Source organism: Apodemus sylvaticus, chromosome 11 (genome assembly GCF_947179515.1).
Source record: "Apodemus sylvaticus chromosome 11, mApoSyl1.1, whole genome shotgun sequence".
NCBI classification, from domain to species: Eukaryota; Metazoa; Chordata; class Mammalia; order Rodentia; family Muridae; genus Apodemus; species Apodemus sylvaticus.
This window is the reverse complement of record NC_067482.1, coordinates 65,380,198-65,400,212: the sequence shown is the minus strand read 5'-3', so window position 1 is coordinate 65,400,212 and position 20,015 is coordinate 65,380,198. Positions and strand designations below refer to the sequence as shown.

Genomic DNA, 20,015 nt, shown 5'->3' with positions numbered 1-20,015 from the left:
TCAGGTTCAGTGCTAGCATAACAATTATGTTAAACGCACAAAGCCTCTGTGTGATTCACCTGTGGAGAATCAGAGACAGGCAGCAGGGTGCTAGGATCACACCATTTTCCCTGAAAACTCTTAACTTCTTTTCACTAAGTCTCACATCCTAAGTGTTCCTTCCAGCAGCACCATGAGCTGCTGACCAAATCTTTAAAATATGAGCCTTGGCAGTGGTGAGGGTGGGTTGCCAGATGGGGACAATCATGGCCCATGCCCGTATATATCTTCAAAAAACAGTTTTTGAAATCACTGTACTTCTTGCCCTTAACAGATAATGAAGGATGGCAGATATGCTGCACTAAAGTATGCCACTTGAGCCTTAATATTTTTCCCCTAAAGACACTTGAATAGGAATAAATGCAAGAAGAACCATCTTTTTGTAAGGGTTCCCATGTATACACCAACTTGTTAAATAAAATTTACATACTTCTATTAACCTGCCTTATACCAACTTCAAGAGCAAAAAGACGACACGCCCCTGAGCCCACAGAAACCACGCCCCACGACGCCAGCCTGGTCCTCCTAGAACAGAAGCCCCGCCCCAGGGGCCTGCCGCCCTTCCCTAAGGCGCACTAGCGCGTCTCCGCCCAGTTGCCGACAACCCCGCCCCTAGGGCTCCGCCCCCTAGGTCCCACACCGGTCCGGCTTTCCAGGCGCGCGTCCGGCGACCCCGGAGGTCCCGCCTCCAGGCGCGCGCCCTCCCACTCGCCACGTGCTCTCTCTGGAGGGCGGCGCCGTGGGCCGAGCCGAGAAGATGTACTTGCTGCCCCTTCCGGCTGCCGCGCGAGTCGCGCTCCGCCGCCTGGGTGTGAGAGGTCTCTGGGATCGGGGTCTGTCCACCGCAGACATGACGAAGGTGAGTGGAGGCGGCTCGCTCTCGGGCGGCCGCGCGAGCCCAGGCTGCGGGCGGGCGGCAGGGTGACCCGGCGTCTCCAGGCCGCGATGAGTAGTACGGACGGACGCATCAAGTTGCAAAACTGAACTGAACAGAAAAGTTCCCTGGGTTTGCAGGACACCAGCCAGGGCCCGGCCTGCGGCGAGGGCGGCCAGCGCGTCCTTTCTTCCTAACTGGACAGTGCTGGGTTCTGAAGGCTGAGCAGAACCGCTCACTCCACCTGAGCAGTCTTTACTGACTCCTCCATCTAACAGAGCTCAGAAAAGTTACACGCGCCTGCTTCGCCAGTTCTTTTAGACCTCGCAGAAACCCTAGAAAGGACCGCGTCAGGATTGTCCCAAAGCCTGCCAGGGCTCCAGAGTAGACAGTCACAGGGCCTGGACCCCATCCCCGGCTGAGTGAAGTGAAGGCCCTGGGGGAGGAAACTGCTGGATTGGGTTTCTGTCCTAGGGAAAAGGGTTTTATGGGAGAGGTCATCTTGAAATTGGAAGAGGGTCTTCTCCATAGTCTGAGAAATTATGAAGGACACTCAGATGTGAAGGGTCTGCAAAGGTGTTGGCTTGTCGGAGTACGTCATGTTTCCTGGACCTGGTGAGAGAGGAATGTTCCAGATGGAGCTTGAACTCAGGTCCCAGAGGAGTTAGGCCGACAACTTTCCAGCCCTGCCCAGTAACAGTTGACCCTCGGCCTGGTCTCATGGAACCCCAGAGTGAAGAGTCTTGGGAAAGTTAGACCCTAGCAGTTATCATTGCCAAGGAAGCCTGTTTTCTCAGGGGAAAGATGTGACCGGAGCACCCGAGGTGTTTTTGGAAAGGACCAGGACCAGAAGGAAGGCAGGTGCACTGTCAGAGTTTAACTATGCAGGAACTAGTGTGTCAGGGACTAGGTTTCCTTATCTGGCAAATGAGGGAAAAGTGCTCAGGGAAGCAGCTGGAAGGGAAGCAGTATTTTAAAAGTCATGAATTACCTTGTGAAGTCAAGTGATGAGCAGTGGTTTTACATCCTTATCTCGGGTGTTTGGGGCCACACAATTTAAGTGCTTGGCAGAAGGCCCTGCTTCTGCCCTCTCTTCTGCAAAGTCTTACACTTTCTCCGATCGACAGGCAACTTACTAAACAATGTGGACATCCCTAACCTGAAATTTGAAGTACTACAGAATGTCAGGTTTTCTGAGCATTCGCTGGACACTTAATATCTGTAGAAAGTCCTGCAGCATACCCAGAGAGTGGACAGAGTCAAAACACAAGTATTTTAAAGGACCAACCCCTGAGACAGTGTATTAGAAACAAGTGATGTTATGGTTTAGGGATGGCCCGGGATGTCTCGTATAACCCGGTTCCTGTCCAGCTGGGATTTCAGCTGCTTTGGCGGCGGCGGCGTTGGCAGCGGCTGCTGCCCTGCTTTGTGCCTCCGCTCTTGGGCTCTCAGGGCAAACACAGTTCCGATGGGTTTGCCCCTTCTGCATCTGGGCAGTCAATGCCCTCTGAGGGATGTGCTCTGATTGTATTTATCTTTCTTGATTTTTTCCCCCCAGGGCCTTGTTTTAGGAATTTATTCCAAAGACAAAGACGATGACTTGCCACAGTTTACAAGCGCAGGAGAGAGTTTTAATAAGTTGGTGTCTGGGAAGCTGAGGGAAATGCTGAACATGTAAGTGTTGCTATCTATATTTGGGGTCCCTTTTGTATGTGTGTTTCTTTTGCATTGTGAGACAGAGTCTTGCTATGTAGCTCTGGCTGTCCTGGAACTATGTAGACCAGGCTGGCTGGCATCAAACTCACAGAGATCCACCTGCCTCATTCCCTGAAGTGCTGGGATTAAATGTATTTGCCATGAAACAGGGTGGGGTTGTAGTTCTTAAAGGCCCCAAGATTTAAAGAGATTATTCTCCTGTATCAGATTAAATATATTTGTCATTAAATATATTTGGAACAGGGTGGGGTTGTAATTCTTAAAGGCCTCAGGATTTAAAGAGATTATTCTCCTTGTATCAGATAAACGTTTGGAGCCCTGGTCAACAGGTTCTCTGGAAATGAAAGTAGGCTCTGGAAGAAGCTGGGCAGTTGTTAGAGTGTGGGTGGGTCTGCAGTTCTGGGAAGTCACATGGTTTCTAGCCAGATCACAAACCTATTGTGAAGGATTGACAGGGTCCTGAAAGGAAGAGATTTCCTGGGTTGAGGTTCACAATTCCTACTTTCCTGTCTAGTACCAGCTAATAAATGTGTTTTAACTGAATAATTTTATTAAAAACAGCCTAAGGTCCTGCCCTTTTATTTCGCGGCGGCTGGACTTTGAAGGCTCTTCAAATGTTACAGTACAAGTAGATCATCTGATTAGCAAGAATACAGCCTGAAATTCAGTCAGTCTGGAGAAGGCCTGAGATCTGACCTCTCTCTCCTAGATTAGCAAGGGCCTAGAAGAAGTAGGAAGACTTTAGAGCTGCGAACCACATTTGGCAGAAATAGAGAGCTGCATAAGCCAGTTTAACGACCTGTTACTCAAGACATGGTAGAGGGTACCAGGTGTCACCCGATTGCTATGGTAATTATCTGATAAGTACGTTGTAGGACTTGTACCTCCTCTTGGTTGCAAGTTCCTTACTAGTACATAGCCTTCACAAGGACCTAAATTATTAACCCAGAAGCTAACCTGTTAAGAGTCCAGAATGCAGAGGCCTCCCTGCAGGGTGCCTGTGGCCTATAGCCTCAGCCTCTGTGCTCCTGGTCTCTGGCTACAGTAGGATACCTCTTTTGTTTGGAAATTGCTATCTCTCATTTCAGTAAATAATCTGGGGAACACCTACGCTAGAGACAGTGCTGTCAAGTCTGTGGCTTTGGTCACCACTCTGGTTTTTGTTATTGTTTTTATGGTATTTCTTTTAGTAGAAAGGTTTCCACCATTTAGTAGTCACCATCCAGTGCTCACACGGGGACATTGCCTATCCATAGTATTGCCTTCTTTTTTGTAAAAAAGGACATGACCACAATTTATAGACTAGGCTGATCCAGAACTCACTGTATTGTTCAGATTGGCCCTAAACTCACACCAGCCAGTCCTTCCTCATAGCTTGCCAAGTTCTGGTATTACACGCATGAGCCGCTGCACCTGGCTTCTCTGTTTTTAAATTGGTGTTCCTGTTCCGTCTAGCCTGGATGTTGGCTTGGCCCTTTTTGAGGTGAAAGTGCAGCATCCGAGAACTCTAGCCTGCATCCATTCCATAACGCCCTCAGTGAAGCACAGCATGGAAGCAGTTACCAAGAGTGTCTGCTGCAGCTCAGGCCATTTACCAAGAGAACAGCACACACTCTAATGTTTAAACCAACCATCTCCTCTTCCTTTAGATCTGGACCTCCTCTCAAGACAGGCAAAACCCGAACCTTCTATGGGCTGCATCAGGTATGAAGCGAAGACCATGCTCATCTGCTGCATCCCTGTGGAGACCTCCCTTGTACTCGTTAGCGTGGGTGCAGTTGTGACGGCACTTTTGTGTCTCGTTAAGCAGAAGCACTCCTTATGGTCAGAATGGCCTTCTCTCTGTAGCTTGTGTGGGGGCGGGGGGGGGGCACCACCTCACTCAGTTACGTGGAGGACTACCCTCACGCTGCCCCTCACATCCTAGAGTGGCTCTCTGTCAGCTCTGTCTCCCTCTGTCACTCCTCTCTGGAGGAGCTGTTTGAAACATTCCCAGTGGTTGACTTGGTGTGCTTGTGGACCAGGACTTCCCCAGCGTGGTGGTCGTCGGCCTCGGCAAGAGATCAGCCGGCGTGGATGACCAGGAGAACTGGCATGAAGGCAAAGAAAACATCCGAGCTGCTGTGGCAGGTTTGCTTGCTCCTTATGTTTAGTGGCTGAAGGTTCCCGAGGGTTCTTTCCCTTTGGTCCACTCCCTGCCACCAGCCCTACTTTTCCGGTGCAGCAGCTCAGCAAGTTCAGCTTATACAGATGTGTCTGACCTTACCTAGATACAGAGGCTAATTGGTGACATTGTTATTTTTAGTATTTTATGTTTTCTGTTGGGAGCTTTGCTTCTGTTTCTCTTTAGAAATATCTTGTATCAGAAATTGTGATGCATAGAAGGTTTTCCATTTTGTTATGCAACCAAGGTGTTCCCCCACGTTTAGAAGACACAGGATCATTATATTTACAAATTAGAGAAAACAGGAACAGAGTGGGGGATACTTATTCATTGCTAGCAAAATACCAGGGCCTGTCCCACTTGGCTTGATAGGTAGATTGAGGGAATTGAGGTCGATGTCAGAGCCACTGTGTTGCTTAGCAGCAGGGAGAGCCTTTCCCACAGGACAACTGCCCCAAATGCAATTGAACAAATACTCTGTGGCAACAGTAATTTGCTTGACTAATCCTTGGCCTGGGTGTATCATAGATGCTTATTAAGTTGACTCTCAGAGTTAAGTAGCTATGCCTAACTTTTATTTGAGAGTTTTTGCTGACACAATTTTAATAAACAGTTAATGATGGATTTTGCTCAGTCATTTGGATGTAACCTCATCGTCATCATTTCTTGGTCTCTTTAATATGGCAGCCCCTGGTGACTGGGAACCTTTGTCAGGAAACACTAGCACCTCTGAAATACTACTAGTAATATCTGCCTGTCACTGATGGTCTCTCCCCTTGAGAGGATCTGTGCTCAGCTCGGCCTGTGAGGCACATACCCGCCACACTTTACAGAAGAGGAAGGGAGAGTTCAGAAGCAGAGCACAGCTGTCAGTTTGTTCCCCTGGTGCGCCACCTGGTGCCTCTGCTTTGTGCTGACTCAGTTTTCTGCCTCTGCTGTCTGAAGCGGGGTGCAGGCAGGTCCAGGACCTGGAGCTGCCGTTGGTGGAGGTGGATCCCTGTGGAGATGCGCAGGCCGCTGCCGAAGGAGCTGTGCTTGGTCTCTATGAGTATGATGACCTCAAGCAGAAAAAGAAGGTGGCTGTGTCGGCAAAGCTGCATGGAAGGTAATGGAGGGGACCAGGGTCTGGGCGGCACTCCCAGGCGGGCATTGTGACAGCAGGCTTTGGACACGAGCAGTGTCCAGCAGTGCTGTGTGGCTGTGTGTATCCCCTTATCCCTCAGCCCTCTTTACATTGTGATCATTGTCCCCAAGCTCTGCTCCTGGCTCGTGTCACGTGGGTGATGCCGCTGTGGCTCCTGAGAATCTTCTGTGCTTGCTGGTTACTAAGAAGCATTCACAATGTTGGCTTTTCCCAGAAGGAGGGATGACTTGACAGACTATCCTAATGAGCTTTAAACCAGATACTTCCCACTGAGCTCACACCTGCTGACACGATACATATTAGACCTGTGGGGAGGAGAACCTTCCATCTTTGCCGTGGCGGTCCATGGTGGGAGATACTTTCAGACGATAACTAACCACCTCCTACTCCAGCTCTATTCCAGTCACGAAGTGACTGGGCTGTGCTGTCGGGGATAGACACTGAAAGCGCTTCAGTTCCAGTAGCTGTGATGCTGGTGGGTTGCTCTTGGCATGGAATGGTGGTTGGTCTCTGTTAAAGAGTGGTTGGGAGTGAAGGTTCTGTAGAAAGTCAACCCACATTTGAATCCTGTTTCTATCACTTACTTGGGGAAACCTCAGTTAGGTGACCCAAATCTATATTTCTTTCTTTTTATTTTACATTTATTTATTTTATGTATATCAGTACACTGTAGCAGACACACCAGAAGGAGGGCATCAGATCCCATTACAGATGGCTGTGAGCCACCATGTGGGTGCTGGGAATTGAACTTAGGACCTCTGGAAGAGCAGTCAGTGCTCTTAACCGCTGAGCCATTTCTCCAGCCTTTTTTCTTTTTCTTTTTCTTTTTCTTTTCCTTCTTTCTTTCTTTCCTTCTTTCTTTCCTTCTTTCTTTCTTTCTTTCTTTCTTTCTTTCTTTCTTTCTTTCTTTCTTTCTTTCTTTCTCTCTCTCTCTCTCTCTCTCTTTCTTTCTCTCTTTCTTTCTTTCTTTCTTTCTTTCTTTCTTTCTTTCTTTCTTTCTTTCTTTTTTTTTTGTATAAGAGAGTTGTAATCCTGATGTAGAGTTTTGAGTTGTAAGAGAGTCTCATTATATAGCCTTAGATTAGTGTTGAACTCATAATCTTGAGTTGGCCCCTGTAGTGCAGCAGGTACAGGCATGCTCCATCCTTCCTGGTTGATATCATAACTTGTATGATAATCCCAAGACAAAAGGTAGGCGGCACATGGTGAATGCTCTGAGACGCCAGCTGTTAATTTTGTCTGTCTCCATGTTGCCCATATTAACTGCTGTCAAAGAAAAAGGATCATACAACATGCACCTTTGTGTGTTCTCTTCTAAAGTTAATCCTTTCTGTCCAGTGGGTTTGGATTTAGAGCCTGATCAGGCACAGTAAGGTAGCAGAGCCTCCAACTTCCCATCTGAATGTTTGCTGTTTGCTGTTTGCTGGCTTCACAGTTAGTACTTGGGATGGTCGTCTCTGGACTTTGGGTAGGAATCCCTACATAACCTTTGCAGGTAGATTTACAGCTTCAAATACCTATCAGACCATGACCACACACACACATACACACACACACACACACACACACACACACACACACTACACCAGGGGATCTCTCTTGTGTTTTTTTCAACACAAGGTTTCTTTGTGTAGCCCTGGCTATCCTGTAACTTGCTCTATAAACTAGGCTGGTCTCAAGCTCAGAGAGATCCGCCTGCCTCTGCCTTTCAAGTGCTGGGATGAATCTAGGTCTTTGGCAATCCTTTTTTTGCTTGTAGTCTTGATTAAGATAAGTGCCTCACTTAGCAGCAGAAAGATCAGTGTTCTTGAGGTTATTTGAGAGTAACTCTTTTCTTCCACAGCGGTGATCTCGAGGCCTGGGAGAAAGGGGTCCTCTTTGCTTCTGGGCAGAACTTGGCCCGCCAGCTGATGGAGTCTCCAGCCAATGAGATGACGCCAACCAGATTTGCTGAAATTATTGAAAAAAATCTCAAAAGTGCCAGTAGTAAAACAGAGGTCCATATCAGGTAATTTATGATTATGTCATGGACTCATGGGATGTACAGTCGAAAAGAACAGCGTGTGTGTGATATTTGGCTTTATATCAATCTGACGCAAGCTAAAGGCGCTTTGGAAGAAGGAATGCCAGTTGAGAAAAATCCCCCCACCAGATTCGCCTATGGGCAAGCCTGTGGTGTATTTTCTTGATTGACAGTTGATGTTGGAGGGCCCAGCTGCTCATCGTGGGCAGTGCCAACTCTGATCCAGTGGTCCTGGGTGCTGTAAGAAAGCAGGCTGAGCGAGCCCTGAGGAGTATGCAATAAACAGCACTCTCCCTCAGCCTCTGTAACAGCCATGATGAGTACACAGTAAACAGCACTCTCCCTCAGCCTCTGTAACAGCCATGAGGAGTACACAGTAAACAGCACTCTCCTACAGCCTCTGTAACAGCCCCCACCTCCAGATTCCTGTTTGATCTCCTGTCCTGACTTTCCTCAGAAATGACTAAAAGTGTACACTGAAAGTCAATTCCCCAAGTTGCTTTATGGCTATGGTATTTTATCTGGTCAATAGAAGCCCAGACTAACACAAGTCAGGATCCTAGAATTAAACTGTGTTCAGAGGACTACATTAAGCCTACTAGCAGCTATATACAAAGTCAGATAGAGTTACATTTGAGGTTTGTTTTCCTCACCTTCAAGAGAGTTTCATGATTCATACTGTGTTGTGATTTTTTAAAATCCATTTTATGAATTAAAATGGAGACCCAACTTTCATGTTCATTTCTCTTGAGTAAAAATTTGGGAGTTGAATTCCTAGGTGAAAGGATAACTGGTTAACTTTTTTAAAAAATTATTTTTATTTTATATGTGTGGGTATTTAGCCCGTACTTATGTCTATGTCATGTGTGAGTGCTTTGAAGCTAAGAAGACCAGAAGAGGGTGTTGGATCCCCAGAAACTGGAGTTAAAACAGTCATGGGGCATAAAATGGGAGCTAGGAATTGAACTTAAGTCCTTGGGAAGAACAGTCAGTACTCTTAAACTGAGTCCTCTCTCCAGGCCCTGGATGTCACTTACAGAGCTTACATGTTTTTATGTGTTGTCATGTCTGCATTTCTGTTTACGATGCAGGTAAATAAAGGGTGCAGTGTGCAGACTGACTGACTGGGTGCAGGCAGAGAGCCCGCCTGCCTCATAACCTTGGCTACTCTGCATGGTTGGCCTTCCCAGGCCTCCCGAGTGCTTGGCAATGGTACAGTCAGTCTCTCTACTTTTCACTTCAATTTCAAAAATTGTCTTCAGCCATTACATACCCAATGAACTTGGGAGTTCTGATTAAAATAAATGAACAGACTTTTACTTTACTTTACTTTCAAAGTTGTTTCTCAAGGGATCTTTTTGTGTAAGGGGATTCTTCAGCACTTAATTGTGATGAGAGTTCATGATTTCTGTTTGTTCTTTTAGGAAAGTCCCTATTTAGACAGTTTCTATGTGTTGAGGCTGTCAGTGTGTAGGCCCTATGGATGTGTCCTGACTCAGAAGAGGAGATGCCAGGGCTCTGCTCTGCCAGCCTGTAGTGACAATGCTGCCAGGGCAGGAAACACATGAGGTGTGTAGGCAGTCATGCGCAGTGATGGATCTTGCTGCAAAGGGCAGGACAGGCATGAAACGGGTCTGGGCGGCTGCTGCAGAAGCAGGAGGAGGACTGTGAGTGAAAATGGATACCAGCAGAGTCCTAAAGATCACTTGAAATGTTATCAGACCAGGGCCTTCTGGTAAGGTGTGCAGCAGAGTCTTGGGAAACCACAGGGCAAAGCCATGGGTGAGCAGAGGAAAAGAGTTCAGAGACCAGAATGGTGCCCAGGTGGCCTGTGACTTGCCCCATTCAGGGAAGGTAGAGCTGCTTCAGAGAAATACAGTTCTTCCAGAAGGGTAAGTCAGCAATGAAATACCAAGTACTAAGCTTGGACTTAGAAATGTGTACAGGTTATAAGCTTGCCTTTATGTCATTTATGGTTCTGGTTTCCCTTTGAGATAAAGGGGCAATTTTAGTGTAATAGTCTGACTAAATGGGCAGGCAAGTAGAAGAATAGTCCTTGGCTCTGGTTAGTGCTGGTCTTCTCTGGTAGTACAGGCATTGTTATTGTGGCTAGACATGAATACAGAACACTTGTTCCTTACGCTAGAAAGAATGGCAATATGGCGTCTGTTTTCTAGTTTGCACTAAGGTGGGCGTTCATGTTACCTGCAACGAGTCCGTGTTAATTATGAAAACTAAATAGTTTTCCCATGTTTATTATGAAAACTAAATAGTTTTCCCATTCAGAGACATCTCAAATTGCACTTGGAGCTATAAGAAATGGTGTGCTGATGTTGAAAAGATGAGCAGAGAAACCGGCTATTTTATTCCTGTTGATGTAGGATAGCCTTGTTGTTTTTGATAGTATTGTGTGTGCCATTATTAGTAATACAAAAATGAAGCCAAATGCCTTGACTTTAAATTCCCCTCTGCAGACTAAGAGCCTTGCTAACTTCATTTTCAAATTAAAACCAGAAATACCTGAGTATTGAACCTGAGCTTCTATAGTTACCAAGCCTAAGTTCTCTGGGTGGTTGTCGGATCCTTGGTAGAGGAGTGCCTGATGTCATTTTACTATTGACATATCCCCAGAGTCAAGTCTTCCACCTGCAGGTAGACAGAAACAAATGATAGGCTGTGATCACTGGTGTCCTCAGCCTGTTTGTAGCCTGAATGCCCTACCGCTGAGTGCACCAGGTCCTGTTCAGCATTTGAATAACTTGTATGGTGTACATTGTTTTGCATACCGTTGAAATTTTTCTAAGTTGTTTTGGAATAAATGTAACAGTTCTCTCCTTTTTTTCTTCTTTCTTCCTGTAGACCCAAGTCCTGGATAGAGGAACAAGAAATGGGTTCATTCCTAAGTGTAGCCAAGGGGTCTGAAGAACCACCAGTCTTCTTGGAAATCCACTACACAGGCAGCCCCAATGCAACCGAAGCACCCCTGGTGTTTGTAGGAAAGGGCATTACCTTTGACAGGTACTCCCCGGGGTGTCTGTGCTCTCTGTCTTGGTGAATGCTGTGTATGTATGGTGTGATTCGTAAGCATGGAGTCTGATCATGTCTTACACATTATAGTAAATGTATTGTGCTGTCAGTGTTGAAATTCAATGCTTATACATATGCCTAAAACAATTAGGAATTTTAATAACCATGGTCCTGATCTTAGCCCTGGGACCAACAGGGGAGGGAACCACAAAATTCAGAAGTTCTTGTTCAAAGTCATACACCAAGTAGAGTCAGTGGGTTAGGAGCTCAGTTGGTAAAGTGCTGGTCATGCCGACGCATGCACTACTCAAATATGCATGCACTTCTCCCATAGATACCGTCCCTGCACCTTTCTCATTCAGTAGCCGTCTGCCACCAGCAGGCGTCAGGAGAACTGCTACCTTTTCTGGCTTGTGTGCGCCAGTGTTGCATGAGCATGTCAGATTTCATGACCTTCAGGTTTCCTGGGTTAGTTAATTCAAAGATTGAGGAATTTATTGCTGGTGAGATAGTCTTTGTAGGTATTGGTGTTCATGATATAAAGCAGAGATGGATCGCAGGTAGCTTGATAGTAAATGATGATGTTTCTAATGGCACCTGTAGGTTTCATTCAAACAGAAATGAAAGGACCTGCCTCACTTATCCATATTTCTGGAATTATTTTCTATCTGTATAAAAGTTATAGAATTGAAGTAATTCAGATTGCATGTTTAGAAACTTGACTTTCTTTGACGGGTATGTGGTGCTTTTGTGTGGTAATGAACTCTGGGTTTGTATGGGATTTGGGGTTTGTTTTGAGCCAGTCATGCTGTGCCGCCAAATCTGATCTCCAAGATGAAATCCCACCTCAGCCTCCTAAATTCTGGGATCGGGTATACACCACCACATGGATGATGTTGGGTTTTACATTTTCATGTATTTAATATGTGTGGTGTGTATGCATGTGGAGATCCCAGTGCCATAGCAGTCACATGGAGTCAGAGGAATCGGTTCTGTCCTTCCACGTTGTGGGTCGGAGAATCGAACGTGGGTTATCACACTTGGCAGCAAGCACCTTTGTCCTTACCTGTCTTGCTGGCCATGTCTCTGTTTTTAAGAAAGCAATCTGGGCTTTCAGCATTGCTAGTATTAACGTTGCCCGCGGTTTTCCTTGTTCCTACAGTGGAGGTATCTCCATCAAGGCTTCTGCAAATATGGACCTCATGAGGGCTGACATGGGAGGAGCAGCAACAATATGCTCCGCCATTGTGTCTGCAGCAAAGCTCAACCTGCCCATTAATATCATAGGTAAGGAGGGGAGGCCGCACCTCGCAGTGCTTCCAGGTCTAGCCACGGGGTAGACGTGAACCGCCCAACAGGGTCCTGCCTCTGGAGAAGACACTTTTAAGTAGCTTCTCATCAAGCAGCAGCTGTTTGGCTGAGAGAGGTGTTCTCTGTCTGAGGTGACTGTGTTAAATGTGTTTCGCAGCCAGCAGGCTGTAGCTCGTGCTGACTTGTCTTACTTAGGCAAAGGTGGTTAGCATCAGGGAGCACAAATGTCACCTTTGTATCTTCCTCCAGTAAGAAAACCTGCCCTTGTGGCGTGGCCTCCCTTACTGACACTTCATAGTTCTGTGCTCTATCCGAGGCCTGCTGTGAAGAAGCAGTTAGTGCTAGGGTCTCCTGGTATCGCAGATGAGAACTTCCTCCAGAAGCACTGCTGGGAGTTTATAGCATTGCTAATACCAGGATTCAGAGGAACAGGGATCTGGGCTCATGCATTGTGTGGGGAAACGGATGGAACCTTAAATCTGTCTGATCTGAGTCTCCCTTCCCAAGCCATTCCAGCATCATACATGGTCTTTTTGTTCTGTGATCAGTTCTTTAAAAAAAAAAAAAAAACAAACTTATTAGAAATCAATATGTTGACATTTCAACATGTTTTTACCTGAGTACTTTTAACATATCTCCTAAGAAAATAACATTTTATGTAATGATAATACAATTATATTTCAAAAGAATCAATATAATAATCTAGTGAAAATTTACCAGTTATCTAAGAAAGTCCATTTTGGATATACTTGGCATTTTTTAGGACTGTTGTTTAAATTCTGTATGCCAGCATGTGGTTCTGTGTGCACGTACATGCAGGTGCCTGTGAGGGCACTGGAGCCACTGGAGCGGGAGCCACAGGCTGGGTGCTGGGAACCAGACTCAGGTCCCCTAAAAGCAGTGTGCACTCTTGACTCTGAGCCGTCTCTCTAGCCCCCATGTTTAGTTTTAAAATCTAGATCCCCACATAGCCTTTGGCTGTGACATTCCCTTATTATGTCTCCTGCCCAGAACCCCATTTCTTCTCCTTTCCTTGATGACACTGAGAGTTCAAAAGGTCTGGGCAGTTCTGAGGCTCTGTAACTTACATTTACATCCTTGGGATTAGACTCAGACTATGCTACATGTGCTCCGCCCAACATGGTCTCAGTTGTGCCATTGGCGATGCCAAGTTCTGTCACTGTGGAAGTGAAGCCCGTTTCTGTAGCTTCTGATGGCTCTCTGGCAGCCCCCTGCCCAGAGGATGGCGTTTGGCCCAGCGTGTCTCATGTTCTTTACTGTCTTTCCAATAGGTTTGGCCCCTCTTTGTGAAAATATGCCTAGCGGCAAGGCCAACAAACCAGGGGATGTCGTCAGAGCCAGGAATGGGAAGACCATCCAGGTTTGTGAGCCAGCAAAGCAGCCCCGCGTGGCATCCTTCAGAACCCCATCTTGGCCACACAGCTGCAGTGTAACATGGGGGCAGGACCCCAGCTCCTCTTTGGGGCGGAGACGATGTTTTAGTATAGTTAATTTCTGATAGGGATTTTTAAGAGTATTTTTTCGTCCCTGTTGTGTCTCCCACTATCTGTGGTATACATTCTAATCTAATCCGGGTGTGTGCCTGGCCTGCAGAACCCGCCACACCAGGGAAGCTGGGCTCCTAGAGGTGCTTGTGCCATGAGGAACTTCTTCCTCTCTGTTGGTCGACTAAGAAACATTGGGCTCTGGGCTCTGGCATCTGGAGCTCAAATGTGCATGCGCACACTGCTCAGGACCCTGCGTCTTTTGCTGGTGGAAGGGAATAGAATTAGAAAGGGTGATCAAAATTTTAAGAGTTTTGAGCTTGAGGTTCAGACTGGCAATTTAATTAAGGTCTTCCTTAAGGTTGCTTTTGTCTGGTGAGAGAGGGAAGCTGGGGGTGCAGGCATGCTGCCCCCTCAGCCCTGTCATTCTTTCCCTGTCTCTCCCCAGTTTCCCGTCTTGTAAAGGATCAGACATTTCCCAACTGTTTTCAGTGTGGGTGTGGTCAGTCGGGGCAGGGACTTAGAACAGAGTTAGCCTCCAGATTAGAAACGTTCCTGCTATAGCTACAGTATGTGTCCTTTCACTACCTCACAACACGCTGACCCTCCCCACTGTGCAGTCAAAGGCTGCGTGTCTGGTTTTCATGTTCAGTCCCAGGGTTGTCTGAGCCCATCTGTTTCTATCTCTGCAGGTTGATAACACTGACGCGGAGGGCAGGCTCATCCTGGCTGATGCACTCTGTTACGCACACACCTTCAATCCCAAGGTCATCATCAATGCTGCCACTTTAACAGGTCAGACCACAGTGCACACACTGTACTCTGGGTGTTATTTTCCTGAAATATAGTTTCCTTTACTCACGTTCAAAGATCCTTTACTAAAGAAATGTCCTCTGCAGTTATCCAATGTTTTTAATATTAGTTCTGTCCTTTAAAGCATTCCACAGTAACGTTATGCATTGCCACAGTGCACGTGTGGAGGTCAGAGGATCACTTGTGACTTGATTTCCCTCCACCATTCGGGTGTGGGGTCAGAGGTAGATGTGAGGTTTGCTGTCAAACACTAAGCCATCTCTCTGGTTTTTCAGTGGTAACCTTTAACACGTGGGTCACAGCAACTCATCGTGATTCAAAAAAAAGAGAGAGAGAGAAAGGGAGGTGTTTTTTGTTATGACTGCCATCTAATACAAATCTGAGATGTTCAATACATTTCAGAATCAGTGGCACTTTTAATATACTAATCATATCATATCTGATATCCAGTCAGTTTTCTAAACTTATAGTTCATATTGTAAAGAAATAAAGACATTTTGGGGATCAGAAGATCTTTGTTTAAAGGACACACAACGGTGTGCTGGACATGCAAGGAAAGCCATTGCTTTGGGCCAGCTTGGGTGTAACCCCTGCTCCCTCGCTGGGCAGCCACAGTCAGTTCCTGAGGCCGGCTCTGCTTGCTTCCCACTTGTAAGGGCTGGGAAGAGCTTCGTGGGCCTGTTGAATGCCAGCGTTCCCTGAGGGCCTTGACTTGGCTCTGTAGGGACTGCAGACTCCTGAGATGGATGGTGGCTCGTCGCACAGTCCCCAGACTGCTCAGTCTTCCATCCACAGGTCCTCACTAGGGACCGGCCTGTACTTCTTGTAAGATAAAGTTCAGATCATCTGTGTCTTTTGGTTTTGATCTTTCCTGAGTCAAGGAAGCCTTTACCGAGCAGAAGTCTCGTCATGTTCCTCTTGTGGAGGTAATAACAGCGTGCAGTGGCTTACCAAGAATTCCTTTTCATTTTTCTTTTTCTTTTTCTTTTTTTGCTTTTTTTGGAAGTCTACCCTTTTAAACTAATTTTTAAAGCTGGCATACAAAGATATGGTTTCCTTTTGGTAGTTTCATAAATGTTTTTAATTGGGCATTATATTATTTCTGTGGCATTTGGTGTCCCTATTCATTTCCTAAAAACTTAAAACTTGAAGAGGCATCCATGGGAAGGTTGAGGCAGCGACGGAGTGGAGAGACAGGTGGCCGGCCTGGAGCCACTTCCATAACACTGGCCAGTAGTACTGACCCTGGCCAGTAAGTGAGCTTCTGTATCACATCTGGACCTGTGACAACAGCTGCAGAGTTTTAGTAATTTAAAACGTGTACTAGGAAATCCTCTTAAATCAAGATACTACATTAAATATTTATGTTTATCATTTTCTATTCTTTTAAGTGAAAATACCACGTATTGCTTATAGTTTATATCCTTTTGTGAGTACTTTTAAAACTGATGGAAATATTTATAACTTTAGTAGAAAACTTTTGAGGACAAATGAATATTATATCAAAACCTGTCAACTTTAAAAATAAGGCATTAAATTGATTGGCTAAAATGTGACACACATATCCACATAGCCTCATAGGCCTCAAATAATTACTACTTGTTATAGTATCTGATATAAAATTGATAGCAAATGATGCCTTCAACTCCTGCTGTGTGCTGGGACTATGCTGGTGGCTGAAGATAGAGGACACATAGTAGGGCCATATTCTTAACTGTTTAGAATTCTAGAAAGAATTTATCAAAAATAAATGATAATCACCTTGGAATGGGCTTGATGATAATTGATATAATTTTCTTTTCTGTATTTTCCATAATAAAGGGGAATTCTAGTTTTTAACTAGCTATAAAAATGACTATTTCTCAAGCTTATATATGTTTTATAATGAAGGACCATTAGTAGACTTTGAGACCACAGTTGCGGTCTGAGCAACAGGTGAGACGGGCCTGGAGAGCCGGAGCTGACTTGGGAACTGTCTTACAGGTGCCATGGACATAGCCCTGGGGTCAGGCGCCACTGGAGTCTTCACCAACTCGGCCTGGCTGTGGGACAAGCTGTTTGAGGTAGGCCCAGGACACACGCCTGCAGTTACAGGGATGGTACAGTTACAGCGATGGTAGTTTCCATGGCCCTTGTACAATGTGCTTATGCAAAGCCTGTGGCAAGGTGGTTTCTACCTGTCGAGTTGCCTTTGAGTTGAAAATAGGTCATAGTAATAAACTTGATTCAGTGGCTTTGGGTTCCTAAAGATATTTCTAAGTTATGGGTGTGACACCGCTTCCCTGTCCTTACAGACGCAGAATGGTATGAAAATAACTGACAAGTTACAAGGCTAAGATTGAGACATTGTGAGGTGCAAAGAACATGAGGCCCACCCTGTGAAGGATTGCCCCTCTGTTGAATGTGTATGGACTGAGCAGTGTAGACAGCTCTGGGGTAGATCAGTGAGGAGGAGTCCCTTCCCTTCCCTTCCCTTCCCTTCCCTTCCCTGCTCTGCTCTGCTCTGCTCTGCTCTGCTCTGCTCTGCGCCCTTCCCAGTCGTCCATCCTTGCTCCTACCCATTACACATCACACTGCCTGTCAATGCCACCGTCAGCCTAACCTAGCCTGTTTCAAGCCAGCAGGCGATGGTTATTTCTTGATGACCCTAGTCCTTGCCTTCTGCAGTCCCATCTTCTGGCTCACTTCTGTGGCTGTCCCCTGTCAGCTCCTTTGCTAGCTGTTCGTTTTGTCCTCCTCTCTGGACAGTGTTTAGCCCTTGGCCTGACCCGTGCTCAGAGTCCTCATGATACAGCTTGTCTGTCCCATGCCGGCTAACAGCCGTATCTCCAGTGCTCCATGCGGCTGCTTGGCAGCTCCGTCTGGCAGCTCATGTATCCGTTCAGAAGCAGTTACGGCAGCTTACCATGGGAACAGACACGTGGTCCATGAATAATACATTTATGAGGTTTATTTAATGTCCTAGATTTACTTCTCACTTGACAGTGCTTCTCCATGTCTCCGTCTATTTTGTGAAGCTCACTCTCAGCCTCTATAATTGCCAAGCTGGTTCCTTGAAGGCTGAGCCAGGAACCTCTCTGTGCCTTCCATATTACCCAGCATCCCTCTATCATCATGATACACACAATATTTGGTTTTTTTAATTACTTACTTTCCTAGCTAAAATGATGTGTTCACAAACATAATTAAGTCAACAATCAACAGCCATAGTCTGCTTTTCCCAGAGGTAGCTAACGCATCTGATACACTTACTTCCTAAAACAACAGGTTCTGTCACTGCTTTTTGACCTTTTACTCTGAAGCTTTATTTTTCACTTCTTGTGAAAATGATTCTATCGGCCTACTTACGTGGTTTGAACCTGTACCTTCGATGGTGTAGATGTTAACAGTACAGCTCAGCAGTGCTAGAAAGCTCAGTAAGCACATGAATGGGGGAGTTAAGCATGAATGATGTCACCTTGTTCAGGACCTGGTTTTCATTGATGGAGGTCTAGCTTGCAAGTCTCCACAGACCAAGGTGACTAGATCCTTCCGAGTCTCCCACCCTAGTTAAACTCTCAGAGCCTAAAGGTTCCAACTGAGAATTTACTAAATGTCCTATTTCCTAATTCTCTGATAAATCTTCTGTGACCTAAAGCAATCTCAGACATCCCTCACACCCTGGCTTTGCAGTAGCAGGCTAGAACAGCTCTTCCTTTGTGCATCAGACTGTAGAGTTTCTCAGAAAGTACTCTCACGCTGTCACACCTTTCTTCAGGCCAGCATAGAAACTGGGGACCGTGTCTGGAGGATGCCTCTCTTTGAGCATTATACACGACAAGTCATAGATTGCCAGCTTGCTGATGTCAACAATCTTGGAAAATACAGGTATGTGAAATGCTCTAAGTTTCTCTTTCCAATCATTCTTGGTTGCCAAGCTACCCTTTAGTCTCCTCCTCCTTACAGAAGATTTTAAAACTAACCAACTTCCTTTCAGGGTAGTGCTTCTAAGCATACTGATGTTAAATTTTTCTCTTAGGTTCTCTTAATGTTAGAAATTTTCAAATCTAATGGTTATTTTAAGAAAACAAGAAAAAGTGGTGACAACTAGAGGAAACTACACAGAAAAAGTAGTCTAGAATCTGTCATTTATCCTGTAAAGCTGTATCTAAAAATACATATTCTGGAAGTGATTTCTGGGTTAATTTCTTAATAGATTACATGGTATTAACTTTTCCCTTTTCGTCATAGATAGAATCTAGCTAGCACAAATGTAATGTTATTAAAAGTCATTTATGTGTGTGGAGTGATGGATGTGCCACATATGTAGAAGTTAGAGGACAGCTTTGTGGACTGGGTGCCCTCTCTTCTTCTGTATGTATGTGTCTATGTGTGCTCCAGAGACAGCTCCGGCTGAGGCTGGTACAAGCAGCATACAGCCCCTGCTGTCCCACTAGCTCGGAATGTAGCTTCTTCATGACACGTTAGTATGCTGGGACCTAAGGAAGAGTGACCCGTTCTCCTTTCTCTGCAGATCTGCAGGTGCGTGTACAGCTGCGGCATTCCTGCGAGAGTTTGTGACGCATACCAAGTGGGCACATTTAGACATAGCAGGTGTGATGACCAACAAGGATGAGATTCCCTACCTGCGGAAGGGAATGAGCGGGCGGCCCACGAGGACTCTGATTGAATTCTTACTTCGCTTCAGTAAAGATAGTTCTTAGTTTAAACACTCAGAAATTCCTACATCTGTCTTGATTTGGATATTTGGCCTTCAAAATATTTTTGAATGAATGAAAATCTTTTAAAGACAAAAATGAATGTTGTTGCTTTTTTTAATCTTAATTTTTGGAATATTTTAGTATGCTTGAATCATGGAAATCTAAATGATATATATGAGCTAATATAGGTACTTTAAACTATTAAAATATCTTGTAATAATATGTATTTTCAAGCCATATGTACTATTTTTACGAGACAGGGAAAATCTAATTTCATAAAGATGTACAGAGGGAGCCCGGCATGGTGGTGCATAACTTTGATCCCAGCACTTGGGAGGCAGAGGCATCTGGATTTCTGAGTTTGTGACCATCATGGTCTATAGTGAATTCCAGGATAGCTGTGGCTATACAGAGGAAACCCTGTCTCAGAAAAGCCAAAAACAACAACAACAAAAAAAGCACACCAACAACAGCAACAAAAAGGAAAATATAATTAATGACTTTGTTACATTTTCTAATGTATTCCATTGGAATACATTGATTCCAATCAATGTTTCCATTTGATTCTTAAAGGAAATTATTTAAGTATTCATATAACGTTCAAAATCCAGATCCAATGTAGTAAATAAATTACAATATTTCCTTCTGATAATTGTTTGTTCCCTGTGATTCAGTTCTATGAGGGGTCATCATTTAAGA

At 45.3% G+C, this 20,015-nt stretch overlaps 1 protein-coding gene across 1 annotated transcript; it reads left to right on the top strand.

The window, feature by feature from the left end:
• Window positions 1-722: 722 nt before the first annotated feature.
• Lap3 (leucine aminopeptidase 3) lies at window positions 723-19,968 on the top strand. The gene is made up of 13 exons (XM_052198995.1): window positions 723-898; window positions 2,472-2,587; window positions 4,279-4,333; window positions 4,654-4,759; window positions 5,739-5,898; window positions 7,781-7,945; window positions 10,820-10,978; window positions 12,150-12,274; window positions 13,591-13,679; window positions 14,496-14,598; window positions 16,600-16,679; window positions 18,374-18,483; window positions 19,130-19,968. Exons 1-13 carry the CDS (start codon window positions 797-799, stop codon window positions 19,317-19,319), a joined length of 1,560 nt encoding a protein of 519 aa, XP_052054955.1. The 5' UTR covers window positions 723-796; the 3' UTR covers window positions 19,320-19,968.
• Window positions 19,969-20,015: the final 47 nt, after the last annotated feature.